The following is a 22,578-nucleotide window of genomic DNA, read 5'->3' on the forward strand; positions in this document are numbered from 1 at the left end:
GAGTATTCGCTGAGTGAATGAGCAAATGGATTAACAAACTATTGTCCTGAAAATGGCTCCCCTTCCAGCACTCCCCATTCTTGCTGGAAGAAGAGGTTAGAGGTGTCTTCTCCAGTGCTAGGAGACGGTAGTGGCTTTCTTGTCTCCCACAGCTGCTGGCTAGAATCCCCGTCCAGCGTCCAGCAAGGAGGCCCACTCCAGGGCCAACATGCTCCACCTCCCTATCGAACCTGTCCACATTCTCTCACAAAGGAGTTGCCAACATGCTCTTTGTCCTGCCCTTTCATAAAATCTCCTAGGCCCCTCAACTGGTCAGCCTGTCCTGGCTCACCCAGCCTCTCAATGAAATATCTTGCCAGTCCTGACAAAAAAGCTCATTCTTAGGGTCCTATTTCTGATGTTATCACTCCTCTTGACTGAATGCCCACTCCTCTCCTCTCAAAATCCTTTCCATTCCTTTAAGGCCCATCAAATTTCCATCTTCTCCAGAAAATTTCCTCCCACTGCTCCAGTCTGACTAATCCTCCTCCGTTCTGATTACCTAAGACTCCACAGTCAATCTAGAGCTTAACTTCCTGACTGCAGCCACATTTATGTCATGCAGAAATCATGTGCTTCCCCAGCTCAGCTGTGAGGGTCCATTCCAAGACAATAACTCAACAAATGAGACTAAATCAATCCGATATCAAGCCCCACATACCCCTCACCATTCCCTGCCCTCAAAGCTCCTTCCCTATATTCTACCTCTCAAAATCTTAGCAGCCCTCAAGCCTCAATTCAAATGTGATCTCTTCATACAGACTTACTTGGTCTTTTATCTCCCAACCCCACAAAACAGAGCCATCTCTTTCAGAAGTTCCCTATTTCACCTGCAGCTCTTTTATAATTGGGATCTCTAACTCCACCCCTCATTAGTTACATGCCCTCAGGTTCTCTGACCCTGTTTCCTTAACTATAAAATAAGGACAACAGGACTCTCCTAATGGGACTGTTTTATGAGATTTAAACGAGACAGTGTGTAAAGTGCTCAGAATAGCAGCACATAGCAAACAATAAAGGATAGCTAATTTTTTTTTTTTTTTTTAAGGCTACTGTTTACTACTTTAATACGTGGTCTCTGCTTTTTTTTTTTTTTTTTTAAGAATATTACACCTAAAGGGGAAACCCTAGTGGCATAGTAGTTAAGTGCTATGGTTGCTAACCAAAGGGTTGGCAGTTCAAATCCACCAGGCGCTCCGTGGAAACTCTGTCCTATAGGGTCGCTAAGAGTCGGAATCGACTCGACGACACTGGGTTTTTGGTTTTTTATACCTAAAGGGACTAAAACTTTCAAATACCATATATTCCCTACAGTGCTTAGCCCATGCCTTACTCATAGGTACAAAGCAAATATTCACTAAATAAATTATTTCAAGCAATGATTCTCAGAGATTCTGATGAACAGGGTCTGAATCATCTAAGATAATTCTACCCTAAAACTGAAAATGCTTTAGTTGCAGTTCACTACAAGGTCAAGGTCGACACTCCAAAGGCATTATGACCTCAACATGTGACTGACTGGACCTAAAGGCAGAGAACAGCACTGAGGACCCAAGCTCACCACAGAGAATCCAGCCCTCTCCCCGCTCACCTGTCACAAAATGGAAAAGTCACAGTACAGACAGGCAACAGCTGTTTCAAAAGAAAAAACTAGAAAACCTCTAAGAGGTTAAATCATGTTCCAAACCCTTTACCCAAGTGTTACAGATTGACTTGTATCTCCTGATACCAGTGAACATGACCTTGTTTGGAAATAGGGCCTTTGAAGATGTTATCAGTCAACATGAGGCCCTACTCCAATCACAGTGGTATCCTTATAAAAAAAAGACAGAGACAAACAGAAAATCACACCAGGTAACACTGCACCAGCAAGCCAAGGAACGCATGGAGCTACAGAAGCTAGGACAGTTACGGAACAGATTCTCCCTCAAAGGAACCACCATGGCCAACACCCTGATCTTAGACTCCCACCTTCCAGAGCTCTGAGACAATAAATTTCTGTTCCTTAAAGCCACCCATTTTATCCTGTTACAGCAGCCTTAGGAAACTAATACATAAGAAGATCTAGAAAATTTAAGTTTTTTTTTCATTTGTTCTATCTTGTATCATGAGGATGCATTCAAGGTTTATTACGGCCCAAAAATAAGATTAATATATCCACTCCTCACTCACTGACATGGTTAGGGTCCAAAGACCAGGTTGTTATGCGAAAATTGGTGTTATGTGAAAATGGAGGAATTCTTCTTTTGTTTTCAGACCATCCATTTGTCTGATTTTTTTTATTTAGAAAATATGATCACAGAAATAAAAACAGCTAAGATTTACTGATGTGCTCATCACTGTGACAAGTCCAGATATGGATTACTCCTCTGCAGAGCAGGAGGCTTGGAGGAGACAAAGCTGGATTAAGCAGGATGTGTGGCTGAAGGGCCCACAGCTTAACCACTTCGCCTTCCTCCTGCACTCCATTTCCACCCCTGCAAGCCCTGTGTTCATGATCCCAGTACTTCCAGTGAGGGGGCTGGGGGCCTGGCCATGCACCCGAACCCCCCAGGCAGAGGCTTTAGGCCCAGTTCGGCTCACTCTGGGATGTCATTAAACTCGCAATCAATCCTTTCTTCCCAACTCCCTCTTGGATAACTCTCCTCCCTTCCCACCCCACAGCAACTCTGAGCTACAGGGCATCAGGACGCATAGGAGCTGGGGACCCAGGCCAGATGCCCACTCTGGCTTAGGGCTGCCTGGGCATCTGCCTGGAGGCCACGGCCACAGAGGAGGCCATCCTGCTCTGCAGCTGGACATGGCGCCCCTGCTGGCAGGAGGGAGCACAGGGTGAGGGGCAGCAGGCCGAGCTTTCTACAGGCAACCTGGAGACCCTCCTAGAGGTAGGGGATGCTTCACGGCCACTGTTGTCATAAATGCTAAATGTCGGTTAATGAGATAGTCAACAACTGAGGAGTAGGTCAGGTAGCCACCAACTTATGACTGGGTTACGTTCTGATGACTGTTGTCAGTTCTGACAGGTCGAATATCTCTTTTTTTTTAGTTTTCATGATTACTGCATTTTATTTATCAGTATCTTTATAAATCCGACCTTTGTTTTTGGGGGTTGGAAACATCACATATAAACTTAGACATGTTTTAACATTGTATGTAGTACCTATTACCAACGATAAGATATACCAAAATAAAACACAATCGTAAGTGCAGTTCGTCGTAACTTGAATGTGTCTTAAGTCGGGACTACCTGCACATAAACAGACTGCAATCCAGACCTCTCCAGAGCTCCGAAAGAGGCATAAACGGGGGACTGGAAGGAGGACAGTACACAGCACCTAGGAGTAAGTCCAGACAGAAGGAAGACGGGGATTTATTGAGCACTTGACTTTAACTAAGCTACTGCCTCCCTGGCAGCACTATCAGAGCTAGAATCAAGTAATCAAGAGGAACAAAGTGCTACTTTTAATGGCACAAGGCTGGCAACAAGCTCAAATGTACACAAATAGGGAACTGGTTAAAAAAAAATTGTACTACACCCAACAATAAGAACAAGGAAGCTATATATGCAGTAACTTGGAACAGTGATTCAAATATTCTGTTAAGTGGGGAAAAAGCTTTTAACAGAATGCATAGAAGATTTCTGTTTGTATTTTTAAAGCATGTGTTTCTGGCAACAGGTTCCTGATGTTCCTTTGGGGGAATCCTCTCTCCTCAGTGCTAAAGGTCCCAAATTTGGTTGAGTCTGTTCCCTTCCCTCACCCTTTGGGTCTGGGAATGGATACCACGCCCACCCACAGGCCTGGCATTCTGCATATTTCACCCTCCTGGCTATCCCGATTTCAAGACAGATACAGGACCCAAACTGGACCAAGAGCCAGGAAAGCCATTACTCTTGCTGAAATTAATGGGAAAAAGAAATTATTTCTGCTGGCATTGCAGCAGGGAGCAGAGCAAAACAGTGACAGCTGAAGAGAAGAAATGCAGCTTGGTGACGCCATGGAGCTTCGGATTGAGCTAGCCTGGCCCTACCCTGGGCCTTACTTTCTCAAAAAGCAAATATAAGTTGGTTTTCTGTCACCTGCAACTAAAGGACTAACGATAATAACTAACTTATTGGGCACTTGGTCTGCACCAGGCACTACTCTAAGTGCTTTATGTGCATTAACTCCTGGGACCCCCACAACCACCCTAAGAGGGAGGTATTATTATCATTTCCATTTAAAAGACAGCTGCTTGCTTGCTGAGGGAAGTTCAGCCAGGAACCCGAGGTCAGACCTTCCTTAGCCCCCATCTAGATTTACTTCTCCATCTAACCTAGACACACAGTGAATCCCTTCACCTACACTCCTGTCCCAGCCACACCATCAGCCCTTCTACCCTCCACCCTTGTCCTTCTATATGGCACCTCCTCCACCCCCTATAACCTACCCCAGTAAATCTCATTTAAAATACAGTTCACTTTCTCTGCTGCTACTGGGGGGAGGAAGAGAAATCACACAACCAGGAGGACTGCCAACACACATTCCTGCTGTCCCATTAACAGTCCTTCTAATGCTTCATGATCTCAAGAGTGGGGAAGTGATTGTGCCCCTCCCCTTCCGGAGGACATTTGACAAGATCTGGACACATTTTTGGCTGTCATGACTGGGGAGAGGGGTGTGTTATTGGTATCTAGTGGGTAGAGGCCACTCGATTCTACAGGATGCTGCTAAACGTCCTATATGCACAGGACAGCCTTCCACAACTAAGAGTTATCGGGCTTGTCATGGATTGAACTGTGTCCCCCCAAAAATATGTGTCAACTTGGTTATGCCATGATTCCCAGTATTGTGTGGTTCTCCTCCATTTTGTCATTGTAATTTTATGTTGAGAGGATTAGGTGGGATTGTAACACCTCCCTGATCCAAGGTAAAGGGAGTTTCCCTGGGGTGTGGCTTGCACCACCTTTTATCTCTCAAGAGATAAAAGTAAAGGGAAGCAAGCAGAGAGTTGGGGACCTCATACCACCAAGAAAGCAGCACTGGGAGCAGAGCATGTCCTTTGGACCTGGGGTCCCTGTGCCCGAGAAGCTCCTTGACCAGGAGAAGACTGATGACAAGGAATCTTCCCCCAGAGCCGACAGAGAGAGAAAGCCTTCCCCTGGAGCAGACACCCTGAATTTGGACTTGTAACCTACTAGACTACGAGAGAATAAATTTCTCAAAGCCATCCACTTGTATTTCTTGTTATAGCAGCACTAGACGACTAAGACAGGGCTCAACATGTCAATCGTGCTGAGGCTGAGAAACTTTGTCCTCAAAGTGTTCAGGTGGGCTCCCTTTTGCTTCTTACCAGCCATTCCCAATCTTCCCCATCTTCCTCAAACCCGCTACTCCACCTCCTACTCCACCTCCGCCTTAACACTCAGCAGGCAGCCTCCACAGAGACTACGTGGTGGTGCGGGGGCTGGGGTGGGGGGGACCGCTGACAAGCTTGCTTGTGCAATCATCTTTATCTCCTTCCCCTAACCCTCAGAAAACAAATGGTGCCCTTCCTCTTTGTGAGCCCCAGTCACCCCTTCCTGCTCCAGCTCTTTCCTCCTGCAGTACCTCTAAGTCCCCTTTCAGGTGTTGGCTGACTCTGTTACCTTCCCTCGCCCTTTGATCTGGGAATGGGTACCGCACCCACCCACAGGCCTGGCATTCTGCATATTTCACCCTCCTGGCTATCCTGATTTCAAGACAGATACAGGACCCAAACTGGAACAAGAACCAGGAAAGCCATTACTCTTGCTGAAATTGGTGGGAAAAAGAAGTTATTTCTGCTGCCCTTAAGCAAAAAGACTCACAAACCCACTGTCTCCTTTTAAAATCTCCTTAACTCCCTGATTCCTTCTAGTTAACTCTCTCCTTCCATATTCAAGAAACATGAAAACAAAAGCCAGAGGCCAGTGGCCACATCCTCCCAACAGATAAATTCTGTCTGGCCTGCACCAGGCAGATTTTATACTTCAGAGTACTTGCCAACTTTTGGAGCCCTGGTGGTGCAGTGGTAAAAAGCTCTGCTGCCAACCAAAAGGTTGGCAGTTCCAATCCACCAGCCACGTCCTTGGATACCTTACAGGGCAGTTCTACTCGGTCTTACAGGGTCATTATGAGTCAGACTGGGTTTCGGTTTTGGGTTTGGTTTTGTCAACTTTTAAAAATTCAGAAGATTTCACACAGAAATGCAGGTTTCCACCCCTCCCTGAAAAGCTGGAAGATCCAGCAACTTCAGGCCCCCATTATCCCCAAAAAGCTGAAGAACCCCTCTTTGGTCACAGCATGAACTCTCTGTGGAGGCAGACATAGTTCCAGGCACTCCCTCTTATCTCCTCCACCAGGGTCAGCTGCTAGTTGTTATTGTACCCAAGCCATTTACTCACTTTTTGTGCAATGCAATTCTAAACCTACAGTTCTCCATAACCTCTTAATTAAAAAAAAAAAAAACAGTTGCCGTGGACTCATAGCAACCCTATAGGACAGAGCAGAACTGCCCCACGGGGTTTTCAAGACTGTAAGTCTTTACGGAAGCAGACTGCCACATCTTTCTCCCGTGGCACAGCTGGGGTTCAAACCACCAACCTTTTGGTTAGTAGCCAAGTACTTTAACCACTGCACCACCAGGGCTCCTAGCTCCTAATTGTTGTTGTTCTTAGATGCTGTCAAGTCAGTTCCGACTCATAGACTCAGAGTGATCCTATATCAACTACCTTCCATTCCCACCAGTAATTTAAAGATATCTCAATGATAACCTTTTAGTTGCCAAAGTCAGACAACTTATCCTTCCTCACCCTACTCCACTTTCAGCAGCTAAACTACCAACCATACCCCTGCCTTTGGTATCTGTGGCTCTCCCCTCTCCCAGCTCTCCTGCCTGTCTGCTCCACCCTCAGTCATCAGGCTGCTCGTAGGTCTGCCCCTTAAATACTTGGGTTCCCATGCTTCATCTCCAAACCCTTGCCTTTTTTTTTTTTTTAATATACATACCCTCTCTAGACAAGCACACTGCCAACGAGCTGCTGACTCCCAAACTCTGCCTTAAACTCTCAACCTCTCTGGAGCTAACCAACTGCCTAGAGAGCTTTTTTTAAAAAATATATATATATATATTTTATTGTGTTTTTGGTGAAGGTTTACACAGCAGTTTAGCTTCCCTTTCAACAATTTCTATACAAGTTGTTCACTGACACTGGTTACATTCTTCACAATGCATGAACATTCTCGTTATTTCCATTCTGGTTGTTCTGTTTCCATTAATCTGGTTTCCCTGGCCCCTCACAGTCTCACCACTGTTTTAAAGTACTTGTTGACCGTTTGGTCTCATATAGATAATTTTTTAAAGGAGCATAGTACTTCGGGTGATATTCATTAATTTTTGAGCCAATTTGTCATTTAGCTACAAGGTGACCTCAGGAGTTAGCTTAAGAGAGCATCTCTTTTTGACTGCACCGTAAGCACCTCAAACCCAACAACTCAACTACCTCTTCCTTCCTAAAGCAGCTCCTCCCCACAGGTGAGACATTCTAACCAACCAATTATCTGAGCCCAAAACCTAAGGTCCATCCTAGATTCTGATCTCTTGCCACCATTCCAATGCATCAAGGCTGCTGATTCTGCCTGATAATTTTTTATTGTACTTTAGATGAATGTTTATAGAGCAAACTACCTTCTCATTAAACAATATACATGTTGTTTTGTGACACTGGTTGCCAACCCCCCTATGATGTGTCCACATTCTCCCCTTGTTGACCTTGCTTTCCCCGTTACCAACTTTCCTGTCCCATCCTGGCTTCTCATCCTTGCCCCTGGGCTGGTATGTCTACTTAGTTTCATTTTGTTTTATGGGCCTGTCTAATCACTGGCTGAAGGTTGAACCTCAGGAGTGACTTCAGTACTGAACTAAAAGGGTGTCTGGGGGGGTCATACTCTTGGGGTTTCCAGTATTTGCCAGACTAATAAGTCTGTTTTTTTTTTTTTTTTTTGGTGAGTTAGAATTTGGTTCTACATTTTTCTCCAGCCCTATCTAGGACCCTCTATTGTGATCCCTATCAGAGCAGTCAGTGGTGGTGGCCCTGCACCAGCTAGTTGTGCTGGACTCAATCTGGTGGAGGCTGTGGTATTTGTGCCTCATTAGTTCTTTGGACTAATCTTTCCCTTGTGTCTTTGGTTTTCTTCATTTTCCCTTGCTCCAGATGGGATGAAACTAGTGGAACATCTTAAATCTAATAATTTCTGGTGGGCACTGCCTACTCTCCAATCCCACTGTTTCTGTCCTACTTCAGCCACTAAACACTGCCAAAATAGCTTTTTTCCTACACTCCCTGCCTGAAGTCTCACCCTGCCTAACCAATTCAGCTCCCACATGGGGGCTCCTGTGATGATGCTTCTAGCAGACACACCTGATTACAGGTTCTTCTGCAGAAAACTCCCCAACAGCCCACCATCACGGGATAAAACATAAACTGCTTTCTGTAGTATACAAGATCTTGGCAATCTTTCACAAATTAGTTGTGTAGCCTCATTTCCAGATTCTTTGCTCTTTAGACTTTGCATTCCAGCAACACTGACCTACTTGTTGCCACCAGAATGTTCTGCACTCTCTTGTCCCCCAGCTTTTGCAGTGTCCTCGGTCTGGAATGCTACTGTTTCCTTTCTCCACTCAAATGCTCCCTCTGCTGTGACAGCTCCCAGGTAAACAAACCAACTCCTACCACCACAAGTTTAATGGAACCAAACCCCCACCTTCTCATCAAACTATACGGTGTTTGTACCCACTAAAAAAAGTCTCTGACTGCTCTGACAGGGATCACAATAGAGGGTCCTGGACAGAGCTGGAGAAAAATGTAGAACAAAATTCTAACTCATACATAAAGACCAGACTTACTGGCCTGACAGAGACTGGAGAAACCCCGAGAGTATGGCACCTGAACATCCTTTTAGCTCAGTAATTAAGTCACTCCTGACGTTCACTCTTCAGCCAAAGACTAGCCAGGCCCATAAAACAAAACGAGACTAAAGGGGCACACAACAGCCCGGGCACAAGGACTAGACAGCAGGAGGGGAGAGGAAAGCTGGCATTAGGGAACCCAACATCAAGAAGGGAGAGTGTCGACATGTCGTGGGGTTGGCAACCAGTGTCGTAAAACAATATGTGTACTGTTTAATGAAAAGCTAGTTTGTTCTGTAAACCTTCATCTACAGTTAAATAACAAGCAAAAAAAAAAAAACGCCTTTGAGGACAAGGCCCTGTGTTACCCACCTCGGTATCTTGAGCACCTAGCACACCACTAACTAGTAATACGAAAACAACAACCCAGTGCCGATTCCGACTCAAAGCGACCCTACAAGTCAGAGTATGCAAGGGGTATATTCTTTATCCTCGCTGAACCTCAATTCCTTATCGGTAAAACCAGGACAGTAAAAGCCGTTATCCTGGGGACTGCCCGGAAGCTTACAGGAGACAACATACATAAGTCTGGCCATAATAAACATCTACAAAAGGTGTAAAGAAACTGTTTCGACGTTAGAGGCAGCTCCAAACCGACTGCAGGAGGCTGCGCGATCTTGCAAGACTGAGTCTCCTTAAGTCTCTAAAGCGGGGATAATAATAGAAGCTAGCTCCTGGGGTCCTAACGAGGATCAGCAATGGCTGAAATGCTTTCAGCACAGTGCCTGGCACAAAAGAAAAGCTCAATAAACGTTAGCCGTTACGGTTAATAATGAGAATGTTTTGCTACTAAAAAAAGGGGGGGGGAGGGGAGTGGTCAGTGGGGGAGGGAAGCAAAGGTCTCAGGTCTGCAGAGCCGGCGGAGCCTTGGACTCCTCTCGGGGGGGACCCGGGCGACCTTCTCACAAGCGGCGAGCCCCAGTCCCCCTCCCCGGCCGCTGGGCCCACCCCAAAGCCGTCCACCCGCCCGCTAACCTCCTAAGAAAGGATCAAGGAGGCGGGAAGTGGGGCCTCACGTGCGCCGCTGCGCCCTCCCAGGGGGCGGCCCCCCGCTACTCACTGAGCCACAGCTCCAGTGCCACCGCCTGCCCCGGGGGCCCCTCCGCAAACTCGGTGCCCTCCGCCGCCCCGGACCCCGCTGCCACCGCAGCCGCCGCCATCGACCCAGCGCCGCTGCTGTGGCCGCAGCAGCTCCGGCCCCTTTCAGCTGCTGCTATCGCCGCCGTTGCTACCTCCTGGCTTGCTCCGCGGCTGGCGACGCAGCAGGCGCGAGTCGGCACGTAACGGGGCGTGGCCGCGCATGCCCCGCCCACCGGGCTTGGTCCCGCCTCTGCGCGGGCCCGCGAGGGGGCGCGTCTTCACATGGATCCCCTTCACTGCGAGTCTTCGGGGCTAGCTATCACTACTTATCTAGCGACCAGGGCTAAGGTCAAAGTCGATCAAACATCTCAAGGCCTGCGCCCTCTCTTCCTTCAGAAATAGGGTCGCCAGATAAAATATAGGACCCCCAGTTAAATTATCATTGCTGATGTCAGATGAATCCTGGCTGAAAGCGAAGACTACAATAGTTTACCTATATTATATTGACTATCCAAGGCATTTGACTGTGTGGATCGTAACAAATTACGGATGACATTGCAAAGAATGGGAATTCCAGAACATTTAATTGTGCTCATGAGGAATCTGTACATAGACTAAGAGGTAATCGTTGGAAAAGAAAAAGGGAATACCGCATGGTTTAAAGTCAGGAAAAGTGTGCATCAGGGTTGTATCCTTTCACCATACCTATTCAATCTGTGGAAACCCTGGTGGCGGTTGTAGTGGTTAAGTGCTACAGCTGCTAACCAAAGGGTTCACATCCACCATGCACTCCTTAGAAACTCTATGGGGCAGGTCTACTCTGTCCCATAGGGTCACTACTCAATCTGTATGCTTAGCAAATAATCTGAGAAGCTGGACTACATGAAAAAGAACCTGACATCAGAATTGGAGGAAGACTCATGAACAACCTGCGTTATACAGATGACACAACTTTGCTTGCTGAAAATGAAGAGGACTTGAGGCACTTACTGATGAAGATCAAAGACCACAGCCTTCAACATGGATTACACCTCAACATCAAGGAAACAGAAATCCTCACAACTGGACCAATAAGCAACATCATGATAAACGGAGAAAAGATTGAAGTTATCAAGGATTTCATTTTACTTGGATCCACAATCAACGCTCATGGAAGCAGCAGTCAGGAAATCAAAAGATGCATTGCATTGAGCAAATCTGCTGCAAAAGACCTCTTTAAAGTGTTGGAATGCAAAGATATCACCTTGAAGACTAAGGTGCACCTGACCCAAGCCATGGTGTTTTCAACCCCCTCATATGCATGTGAAAGCTGGACAATGAATAAGGAAGACTGAAGAAGAATTAATGCTTTGAATTGTAGTGTTGGAGAAGAATATTGAATATACCATGGACTGCCAAAAGAATGAACATATCTGTCTTAGAAGCAGTGCAACCAGAATGCTCCTTAGAAGTACAGAAGGTGAGACTATGTCTCACATACTTTGGAAGTGTCAGGAGGGATCGATCCCTGGAGAAGAACATGCTTGTTAAGTAAAGGGTCAGCGAAAAAGAGGAAGACACTCAACGAGATGGATTGACACAATGGCTGCAACAATGGGCTTAAGCATAACAACGATTGTGAGGATGGCACAGGACTGGGCAGTGTTTCGTTCAGTTGTGCCTAGGGTCTCTTTGAGTCGGAATCAACTAGATGGTACCTAACAACAACAACAGTAAAATATGAATTTCAGATTAGCAACTAATACTTTTTCAGTGTAAGTATGTCATATTAACCACTGCCCTGGTGGCACAGTGGTTAAGGGCCTGCCTGATAAACCATAAAGTCAGTGTTTAGAACCCACCATAACACATCATACCATTGGCAAATTAAGTATTTACATGCTTATTTTGTTAAAGGATAATTAAAAAAAAAAAAAAGTATGCCATGACACTTATACTAATTAAATGAGGGAAGCAAGCAGATGTTATAATTGGTTCAAAAGAAATGTGGAAGAAGTGCAAAGTTTTATGGAATAAAGGAACTTGAAAACGAACGTGCAAATGCACCTTCCCACCTGCAGGGAGGGCTGTCCCTCCAGCTCACAGAATTAATTTGCATGTCTGTGGACAAGAATTACTTGGCTTTGCTATCAGTCATCTACAATTTACGAGGTTGCAAAACATCTCAAAAGCAAAGAAAGGCAAGAAACCAGAAGGGTGTGCTGTCTAGACAATGCACTTTTCCATTGCAGCACAAATTCCTCCCTATAGTCGTTTGCCTGTTTTATTACACTAGTATATACACAGGGACATTGTTTTGTACATTTCTGTATCACCTGTCCCTAGAATAGTGCCTGGCACACACACCACTAGACAAGTGAACAGTGGAAGCAATAAGAGATGGGTGTGGGAGCCCTGGTGGCACAGTGTTTAAATCACTCGGCTGCTAACCTAAAGGTCTGCAGTTCGAAACCACTCCAAGGGAGAAAAATGTGGGAGTCGTCTTCCCAAGGGAACAGGTTATGCGACTTGTAGGTGCCATCTCTACCCCAAATATACAATCTAAGTTAAAAACACACCATGGACTGCCAGAAGAAGGAACAAATCTGTCTTGGAAGAAATACAGCCAGAATGCTCCTTACAGGCGAGTATAGTGAGACTTCATCTTGCTTACTTTGGACATGTTATCAGGAGAGACCAGTCCCTGGAGAAGGACGTCATGCTTGATCAAGTAGAGGGTCAGCAAAAAACAAGACCCTCAACAAGGTGGATTGACACAGTGGCTGCAACAATGGGCTCAAACATAGCAACAATTGTGAGGATGGTGCAGGACTGAGCCATGTTTTGTTCTGTTGTGCACAGGGTCGTTGTGAGTCAGAACCAACTCAGCAGCACCTGACAGCAAGCTAAAAAGTTTCTTTGCCGTGCCATTTCAGTTCCGAAATAAATCTAGTCACACACATTCCCATCTGAGGGGTTGCTGCTCATAAAAAAAAACACCCTTTGAAATGGAAATAATGAAACTGCAGTTGAAAGAATGACAAGTGACTCACTATGTACCAGATCCTACGCTAAATCTTCTACAATTATTACTCGTACAGGACTGTTACACTTCATTTGTATTACAATGAAAACTATTATACTACTATTGCATTATTTGATTCTCATTTTGGGGGAGCTATTTTACAGTTCTGCAAACTGTAGGTAACTAACAGCAATGGAAAGTTATTCTTCTCTAGAGACATGCAAAAGATTCTGTCCCCTGGAGAGACAACCCTCCGCTCTGTGGAAAAAACATTTCCATTTGCACATCCATTTCAATATTCCTGATGTATAAATACATCTGCTCTTTGGATTCTCCTTTGAACTGGTGTTAAACACCTTACCAGTTTCTCCACTAATAAGTAAAATCTTTAATTTAACACGAGTTCATTTTTACTCTGTGAAAGTCATGATTTTACCCTTTTCTGAAAATTATCTTTTAACATCTGGTCTAGGCCTTAAAATAGTCCTGTTGTCGTCGTTTTGGGTGCTGTCCAGTCGATTTTTATCTCTTAGCGATTCCATGTGAAAGAGTAGAACTTCCTCATACGGTTTCCTAGGCTGGTGGCACAGTGGTTAAGAGCTACAATGAGCTATGGCTCCTAACCAAAAGGTCGGCAGTTCGAATCCATCAGCTACTCCTTGGAAACACTATGGGGCAGTTCTACTCTGTCCTATAGAGTTGCTATCAGCCGGGATCGACTCTATGGCAATGGATTTTTTTTTTTTTTAAACCTTTACTGAGGAGCCCTGCTGGTCCTGTGGTTAAAGCTCTCCGCTGCTAACCAAAAGGTGGGCAGTTCGAACCTACCAGCTACTCCTAGGGAGAAAGATGTGGCAGTCTGCTTCTGTAAATATTTACGGCCTTGGACACTCCACAGGGCAGTTCTAGTCTGTCCTATAGGGTCCCTATCAGTCGGAATCACCTTGACAGCCAGTGGGTTTTTGGTCTAATCGTTACTGAAGCAGATCACCAGGTCTTTTTCCCAAAGAGCCACCGAGTGGGTTCGAACCCCCAACCTTTTGGTTAGCAGCCAAGCACTTAACCGTTGCGCCACCAGTGTACCTTAATGTACTCTTTTAATGCTCATTTGTCAGATGTGGAGGCTGAGTCACAGTGCAATCAAATAACTTACACAATGAAAATGAGTGTAAAGCAGAAATCAAAAACTGGCGTCTGAGAGCCAGACTACTATAAAAAAAAACTACTGTAGAGGTGTTTTATTCCCCTACCCAAACCAAACCCAGTGCCATCGAGTCGATTCCAACTCATAGCAACCCTATAGGACAGAGTAGAACTGCCCCACAGAGATTCCAAGGAGTGCCTGGTGGATTTGAACTGCTGACCCTTGGGTTAGCAGCCGTAGCACTTAACCACCACACCACCAGCGTTTCCTTTATTCCTTTTTTCTGGAAATGTCCGTTTTTTTTTCCCACACTTAAAAAAAAAATCAAACCTTAGAAGCAACAATCTTGGTTTCTAATATCATTCTCTAAAAAAAAGAGCCAGGGCTCCTTGGGGAAATGGTTGATTCTAGGACTGGGGCAGCAAATCTATCAGAGGAGGCTAGAGCATCTACCCCTGCATTGATGGGGGTATATCAAAGGCATACAGGAGCAAACTCATTAACTCCCAGTGGCCAAAGCTGGCACAATTTAAGCAATAAAATAAAAAGGCAGTACTGGATTATAACCTAAAGTATAAGATAAATATTCATGAATTCATATTGACATAAATAAAGGGTTAAATAGAGAAGAGACAAATTTCCCATGTACAAAAATTCTAAATATTTTTGTAAACACTCCCCGCTTCAATGAGTTTGAATACAACTCCATGAGACTGGGATCTCTTTGAGGTAGGGGGATTATCTTTTGCTCACTTGTTAAGTTTAACAAATACACAGAAATAGTAACAAATAAGGTGGATACACATCTGTGGACTGACCACCTACAATGATATGGCTTTGTCTTCACCGTCTCTGCACCCCCAGGCCTAGCAGAGGCCCTGGCACACAGTAGGTGTTTCAGCCAAATGAATGAAAGAAGACCAGATTGGATAAACTCCACCAAGTGGAGGTCTGTGGAAAGAGAAGCCCCAGTCCCCTTAGCTGGGCTGTCCTACTGCAATCAGGAACAGGGTAGAGAGTGATGGGCTGAGGGGACCCTGGCCTGGAGGGAAAGGCTGTGACCCCAACATTTTGCTCAGATCTGAAAGGTAAGGTGGAGGTCCCCAGGGTATCACAATGAGCATAATACATGCCAAGTCAAACTTGTACTACCCTTCCAAAGAAAAACAAAAAGTTTATATTACGTGATTCATTAAGTAAAAAAAAAAAAAAAAAAAAAACCCACTGGTGTCGAATCAATTCTGAGTCATAGGAACCTTATAGGACAGAGTAGAGCTATCCCCAAAGGGTTTCCAAGGCTGTAAATCTTTACAGATGCAGACCGCCACATCTTTCTCTAATGGAGCAGCTGGCAGGTTCGAACTGTTGACCTTTCAGTTAGTAGCCAAGTGCTTTATAACCACTGTGAATAAAAAAAATAATAGTTAACCACAAATGATGTGAAGTTCCTGAACATGCAAAATAATATTCTAGCTAAACCTAGTAACTAGGCATAGCAGAGTGGAGCCTGCAGCTGTGCACTTGACTGAGCCTCTGACCATCCAACCTGATCAGATGTGGGTCTGGGCTTTCATTCAACAAATACTTATTGAGCACCTGCTACATGAACTGGCACCTTTCTCAGCAGTGAGGGTACAATAGTGAACAAGACAGATGAGATGCCTGGACTCGTAGATCTCAAAGACTGAATCAATACATGGACAATGGCCAGACCGTACATAAAAAGAGAATTCTAATCCACAACCTGCAACATCCAGCCCAAAAAATCAAACCACTACCTGCAGCTACCGGGCCAGGCAGCCAGACAATAATCCCTGTAACAGTGGGCCCCAAATGTCCAGGACTTAATAGCCGACAGCTTCCCTAATTTTTGTTCCTCCTGCCAACTCAGGACCAACCAGAGAAAGCCAAATATGTTTCTCTAACCAATCACATAAGATGCCCCGCTTCTAGTTAGCCTGCCTCTGGCTTCTCCACGCCAACAGCTTCCAGGCGGGGCACACCTGAAGCCGTCCCTCCTTTCCACTAAAAGCTTTCCTTCTCTACCGCCTGCCTTTGAGTCTCTGACAAAAGCCTTTGTTGTTCTCATTTGGGTGTTCTTTGTCTACTTCCACAGATTTTGCGATTTGGCCTTAGCAAAAAATTGCAGAACTGATTACTCACACAGTTATTTACACAATTAGTTACAATCACGTGCTATGGAAGAGAACAGGGTACTTCTGACAGCTAATGACGGATGACGCCTTCTGGGAGGAAGGCAGAGGTTTCCTTGGGGCGGGTGATGTGGAACTGAGATCTGAAGACAAAGAGGTGACTAGGCAAAGGGGGGCTGTGGTGGGTGGGACAAGAGTATTCCAGACAGAGCGACCACATGCATGAAGTCAAGAAGGGACATGACATGTCTAAGGACCTACAGAAAACTAATATGGCTGGAGACCAGAGAACAAGAAGGTGTGAGTGTAGCAGGAATGAGTGAGGAGCAAAGGCAGGCAGGGTCAGATCTGGTAGGACTTTATAGGTGGATATGAGAAACACGGCTTTATCACGATCACAGCCCTCCTCCGTGCCTCATTTTCCGATCATCTCCTACCAAGCTCCCTGCTTCTGTCTGGCCGTGAATATCTCTTTTTAGCGTAGTTGCCAGAATGATCCTTCAAAAAACATATATCTGATGTGATTTCCCTGCTTAAAACTTTTCAATGGCTCTGTACCTCCCATCTCATGAAGACCCAACTCCTTGTCTTCACTTACTGAACCCCCACTTTGTTCAGATACCCACCACTCCCAACCCAGCCAAGCACCTCAGGGCAAAGCTGACCCTAACCACGCAGCACAGACAGTGGGCCTGAGGCTGACTGACGGATCTACTGGAACCGCAGTGATGGGTTAAGAATCTGGAAGTCAGCTAGAGGAGGGTGCTTGGAGAAGTTTCCTTGCTTTTGAGGGGGACACAGGAAGCCACTCTCTCACCAGACATGAAGGAGGAAGTGCAGAGAGGCCAGATTGCTTCAGGCAGCCAACTGTGAGCACCAGAGAACTAGCCCTAGGCTGTGGCAGAGACCAGCCAACAGAGCAGAGAAAGATCCTGGGTCCTCACTAACGTCAGTGAGCACGTAATTAACCAACCCTGGAGCCTGCCTTACCTCTGAACTTCCTGTTATGTGGGTAATAAATCTTGTTTAAGCCGGTTTGAATCTGGGTTTTGTTATTTGCATCACATTGTGCCTTGCTAACCTTAACCTGGCAAAGAAGGATCATTCGGGCCTGGCCCTGCCTGGTTTCTCAGCCACATCTTCAACCACTCCCCTGACTCCTACCCTTGGCACCAGCCATGCCCAACTTTCTGATGTTCTTTTTCATCACTCTGCTTGGAATGCCCTACAAACCCTCACCTATGGGGGAAACTCCTATTCACCCCCTCAGAACCCTGTTCAATGGTCACCTTGTGAAGTCCTCTGATACCTCTGAACAAAATCAAAAGCTTCTCTCTCTGGGCCCTCCTATTACCCAGAGGGTCCTTATTTTCTAAATATTCATTATCTTGGTCCCTGGGGAGGTAGAGAGAGAAGTGAAAACCATCATAAGACAATATTAACTGATGAATAGGCAACTCCTAATTTTAGACCAGGGAGCCCTGGTGGCGTAGTGGTTAAAGCACTCGGCTGTGAACCAAAAGGTTGGAGGTTCGAGTCCACCAACAGGCACCTTGAAAGAAAGCCCCGGTGATCCACTTTGGAAAAATCATCCATTGACAACCCCAGAGAGCACAGTTCTATTCTGACACACATGGGGTCACTGTGAGTCAGAATCAACTCAATGGCAACTGTTTTTTAAATTTTAGTACCGACTAAGGCATCCCTCCATATCGAACCATTCCATCTGTCCCTACATTTCGCTTCAAATTCTCTGTCAAAGGTCTCTCTCAGATTGCTGGATTCAATGCAAATTATAGGCAAACAGACTAGACTGCTAACTACAGTTGTAAATCTTGTGAGAGACACAATTTCCTGAAGTAAATTAAAGTGAAGTTGGAGACTGTTGGAATCTGGCACTTAGATCTGCTGACGACTAGCAATTCTAAGAAAACTGATCTAATGAAGCCCTCAAACTTTTTTTTTAATCACAAGATCTTTGCTGATTCTGCACTGTGTCAGGCAGTATGCCAGGTGCTGTGGTTATAAGCAAGATAAGACAAACTTCCTGCCTGCCTTAGTTGTGTATATTTTTAAGGTAGACAGTTAACATATAAAAATATACTATGTCATTTCATATGGTAGTATTATGAAGGAAAGGAGCACTGGTGGTTAGGCGCTCAGCTGCTAACCGAAAGGTCAACAGTTCAAACTCACCAGCTGCTCCAAGGGAGAAAGATGTGGCAGTCTGCTTCTGTAAGATTTACAGCCTTGGAAACCCTATGGGACAGTTCTACTCTGTTCTATAGGGTCGCTATGAATCAGAATCGGCTCGTTGTCAACGGGTTTATTACGAAGCAAAAAAAAAAAAAAAAGGGATAAAGATAGTATAGATGGGATTCCAAATTTGGCTATAAAAAAATGCTAATCTTCTGAAAAGGATACTCAGTGAAACTGTGAGACACTGAAAGAGAAAGTGCTGAGAGAAGGAACTGCTCCCACCTATCACTACAGTGGGCCCCACTGCCATGTTTGTATTACACAACTCTGACCCACTGGCCACAGTTGATTGGATTGGGGTAGACACCTGACCTAAGCAGAGGGCCGATTCAGCTTTAGGCTGGGACAGCTGTTAGCCAAGTACAGAGAAGAGGTCAGCCTGCAGAGGGAGAAGATGGGAGAAGACATACGAGAGAGACAGATGTGAGAAACTGTGGGGCCTCAGAGAAAGTGGCTGCCTTGTGTCTTAATGGATTTTCAGGTATGGATTCCAGTCTCTCACGAGGTCCTGCTGGAAGTCCTGCCCTTTGGATATGTGGGTTCTAATTCCTCCAATAAATTATTTTCTTGGTTTAAGTTAGCCTGACTAGGTTTCTATGCCTTACAACAAAGATCACCGTTTATAAGAATGAAAATGATGATGGTGACGATAGCTAACGTTCACTGCCAGGCACTGTTCTAAGAATTTTTCATATGTTATCTAATTCTTACAAAAACTCTTAGAGACAGGCACAATTCTTATTCCCATTTTACGGATGAGGAAAACGAGGCACAGAAAAGTCAGAGAATAAGTGGCAGAACTTGAATATGAATTTAGACAGTCTGCCTCCATGCTCTTTACCAGTACACTATACTCTCGAAAACACTGGGGGATAACGAGATTATTTAAAATGTGTGAAGTCCCTTCCTACAGGCCTCCTGGTCCTGAACAAAAGCCCCAAACCAAGAGACATCTATTACTTTCTATATACGTGAACTGAGGAAGAGGCAATGACATTACTGACTCAGCTTTAAACATCACCCACCTTGCTAAGAACATTCATTCTGTGACTGCAAGTTGAAGAGCTTCTGGCCACCATTTTTAATGTCTTGGAAGTGGAGGCTCTGATGCCCCTTAGCATTTAAGAGCTGAGCTGGTAATGTGGATTGCCACAGGCCTGAGTGTAAATCCTGGCTCTGCCTCATACCATAACTTTGCAAAAGTTACTCAACTTTCCTGAGCCTGTTTCCCTATCTATAACATAGGAATAATAACAACGGTACCTCTCTCAGGGGGTTGTGAAGATTTAACGAGATGATGGGCTGAAGTGTTTGCCAGCATGATCTGAGACCATGGATGTGGCTGAGGCTCATATAAGTGCACATGAAGTCCTAAAAATTGGTTTATTACTATGTCTCCTTCTGTGGCTGACATCTGCTGTTTCTGCCTTTACCCCTTCTTCTGGAGAAAGCTCCCTAGGTTTTCTTGGGACTTTTCCTCCAGTGGATACCTACTCCTGGCTAAGGAAGGACAACATGATCTCAGCTGCCCAACCAGACACTCTCTCCTTCGATTCTGAATCTTTAGCTGAGTCACTCAGAACTAAGGAGTAAAACGCAAACTGAGAAACAGACAACAACAAAAATACTTGGAGTTCAGGTGTTCCCATGAAAAAACTCAGTCCAAACTGGTCATTAGCTCCTGCTGCCTGGATAACCAGAGCTTTACTGGTTCCTGTCTTTCCCAAGACCTGGATCCTTGGCTTTTCTGTAGATTCTAAACCCGTTAGAATTAAAAAAAAACAAAACAAAACAAAACCCAAACCCACTGCTGTCGATTCCAACTCATAGCAACTCTATAGGACACAGCAGAACTGCCCCATAGGGTTTCCAATGAGCGACTGGTGGATTTGAACTGCTGACCTTTGGGTTAGTAGCCGAGCTCTTAACCGTTGTACCACCAGGACTCCATGGCTCTCCCATAGTTTCCAATAAACTTTTTATGTTAGGCAGAGTTGGTTTCTATGCTGGCAACCAAAGACCTTATCTAATATACTTTTCAAGAAGAGATTCTAAGGCTTGACAAACTCTTTAATGTTCTTCCCCTACTCCCCTGCCAAGAAGAGTGTATTGTTATCTACTGATCGGTAACAAATCACCAAAAAACAAAGTGGCATTAAACAATAAACATTTATCATCTCACGATTTGAATATCTGAAATTCAGAAGCTGCGTAGCTGAGTGGTTCTGGCTCAGGGTCCCTCATGCAGGTTACAGTCAAAATGTCAGCTGAGCCTGCAGGCATCTGAAGCTTTGACTAAGGCTGGAAGATCTGCTTCGGAGATGGCTCATCCCCATGGATGGTGGCAGAAGGCCTCATTTGCCCATCACACAGATCTCTTCATAGGGCTGCCTGAGGGTTTCCATGACCTGGAAACTGGCTTCTCCAAAAGTAAGGGATTCAAGAGAACAAGATGGAAGCAGCAACATGTTTTATAACCTAGACTCAGAAGTCAAACTCTATTGATAATTTCCTCAATGGCCTACTGGTTACATAAGTCAGCCCTATTTGATGTGGAAAGGGACTATGCAAGGGTGTGAATACCAGGAGGTACGGATCACTGGGGGCATTCTCAGAGGCTGGCTGCCATACAGGGGAAGCCTTGTGTTATGGACTGAATTGTGTTCCCCCAAAATATGTGTTGTAAATCCTAACCTCTATGCCTGTGGTAGAATCCCATCTGGCAATGGGTTACCTTCATTACGTTAATAGGACAGGATTACTGTCCGGTGTTCCTGAGTCAATCTCTTTTGAGTTTTTTTAAAAGAGATTAAACATGCAAGCAGAGATGGGGGAAGGCACATGCCAAGCCACATGAAGACTGCCCAGGAGCAGAAGCTCAGAAGAGACAAGGACCTTCCTCCAGAGTTAACAGAGAGAAAGCCTCCCCCTAGAGCCAGCACCCCGAATTTGGACTTCTAGCCTCGTAACTATGAAAAAATAAATGTTTATTTGTTAAAGCTACCCAGTTGTGGTATCTGTTACAGCAACACTAGGTAACTAGGACACCTTGTCTTTCTGCCCAATCACCATCCTCTTTTCACTTTAACTGTTCCCAGTTACCTAAGACCCCAAGAAGAACACCTCATTTCAGACACCCTCAGACAATGACTTACAAGTCATGGGTGGAAGAAGGTGGATATGAAGAAAAAGATGCAAATAGCAGGGTGAATGCCTCCAGTCCAAGGATCAGGTCTGGAGAAGTGGAAAAGAGGAACAAATGACTTTCAGGGAAGGAAGAAGCAGGCTGCTCCAAGGTTCAAACACAGAGTATTTGAAACACTTGGCAGATGAGTAACTTCTCCCCGTACAAGACCCAAAGGAGGTCTGACATAAAGTTACCCCTGCTTGTGTCAAGGATCTTTTACTGCTCTAAGTCCACACCAGCCTGAGGAATATGAGTCTGGGCTGCTGCCGAGCACTGTGGACGACTGTTCTGTGATGCTGACTGTTCCGTGAACCAACCTCTGCTGCTTAATGTGGTGCCAAAAACTAGACACGAGTACTTTTCAGAGTCAGGGAGATGAGATGGGCATGGGTTTCCCTAATCAAGTTGGGGGATGGGCCTGCGTGAAGCCACAATGCACTCGGGCATGTTGTTTCCACTATTAGTTCCACAAGCTTCCGGATGGGCCCTAGTCTTCCTTCTCCTCTCCTCCAAGGGCAGTCCAAGCGTAGAGGTCACGAAGGTCACTTCCACTGCCTGTACATCTTCTCTTTAGCTGGAAAGCACCTTCTGTATTCGTTCCCGAACTTCCTTTGGTCCCAATGACACAATCATTTCAGCTACAGGGGGTCCTTGCTGAGAACAAAAAGAGAAAGCATTGCCTTAAAATGTGCAGGGAACTAACACACAGCCTTAGTCTGCAGAAGTTGTGCCCCAGCCTAACCCA

The 22,578-nt window shown here is 45.3% G+C and overlaps 2 protein-coding genes across 3 annotated transcripts in view; both read right to left on the reverse strand.

The window, feature by feature from the left end:
• The window catches only part of GGA2 (golgi associated, gamma adaptin ear containing, ARF binding protein 2), a 31,732-nt gene extending 21,535 nt beyond the window's left edge, over nt 1-10,197 (reverse strand). Inside the window, exon 1 of one of the 2 annotated variants that reach the window (XM_023558837.2) lies at nt 10,067-10,197. In XM_023558837.2, the coding sequence (XP_023414605.1) occupies nt 10,067-10,166 (100 nt within the window). In that variant the 5' untranslated portion in view covers nt 10,167-10,197. The remainder of the gene's footprint in view (nt 1-10,066) is intronic. The other variant, XM_010598448.3, reaches the window with a different exon arrangement.
• A 171-nt stretch (nt 10,198-10,368) lies between these two features.
• The window catches only part of EARS2 (glutamyl-tRNA synthetase 2, mitochondrial), a 34,933-nt gene continuing 22,723 nt past the window's right edge, over nt 10,369-22,578 (reverse strand). The window contains exon 9 of the mRNA XM_003418817.4: nt 10,369-22,487. Coding sequence (XP_003418865.1) covers nt 22,404-22,487 — 84 coding nt within the window. The 3' untranslated portion in view covers nt 10,369-22,403. The remainder of the gene's footprint in view (nt 22,488-22,578) is intronic.

This window comes from Loxodonta africana, chromosome 12 (assembly GCF_030014295.1).
Source record: "Loxodonta africana isolate mLoxAfr1 chromosome 12, mLoxAfr1.hap2, whole genome shotgun sequence".
NCBI classification, from domain to species: domain Eukaryota; kingdom Metazoa; phylum Chordata; class Mammalia; order Proboscidea; family Elephantidae; genus Loxodonta; species Loxodonta africana.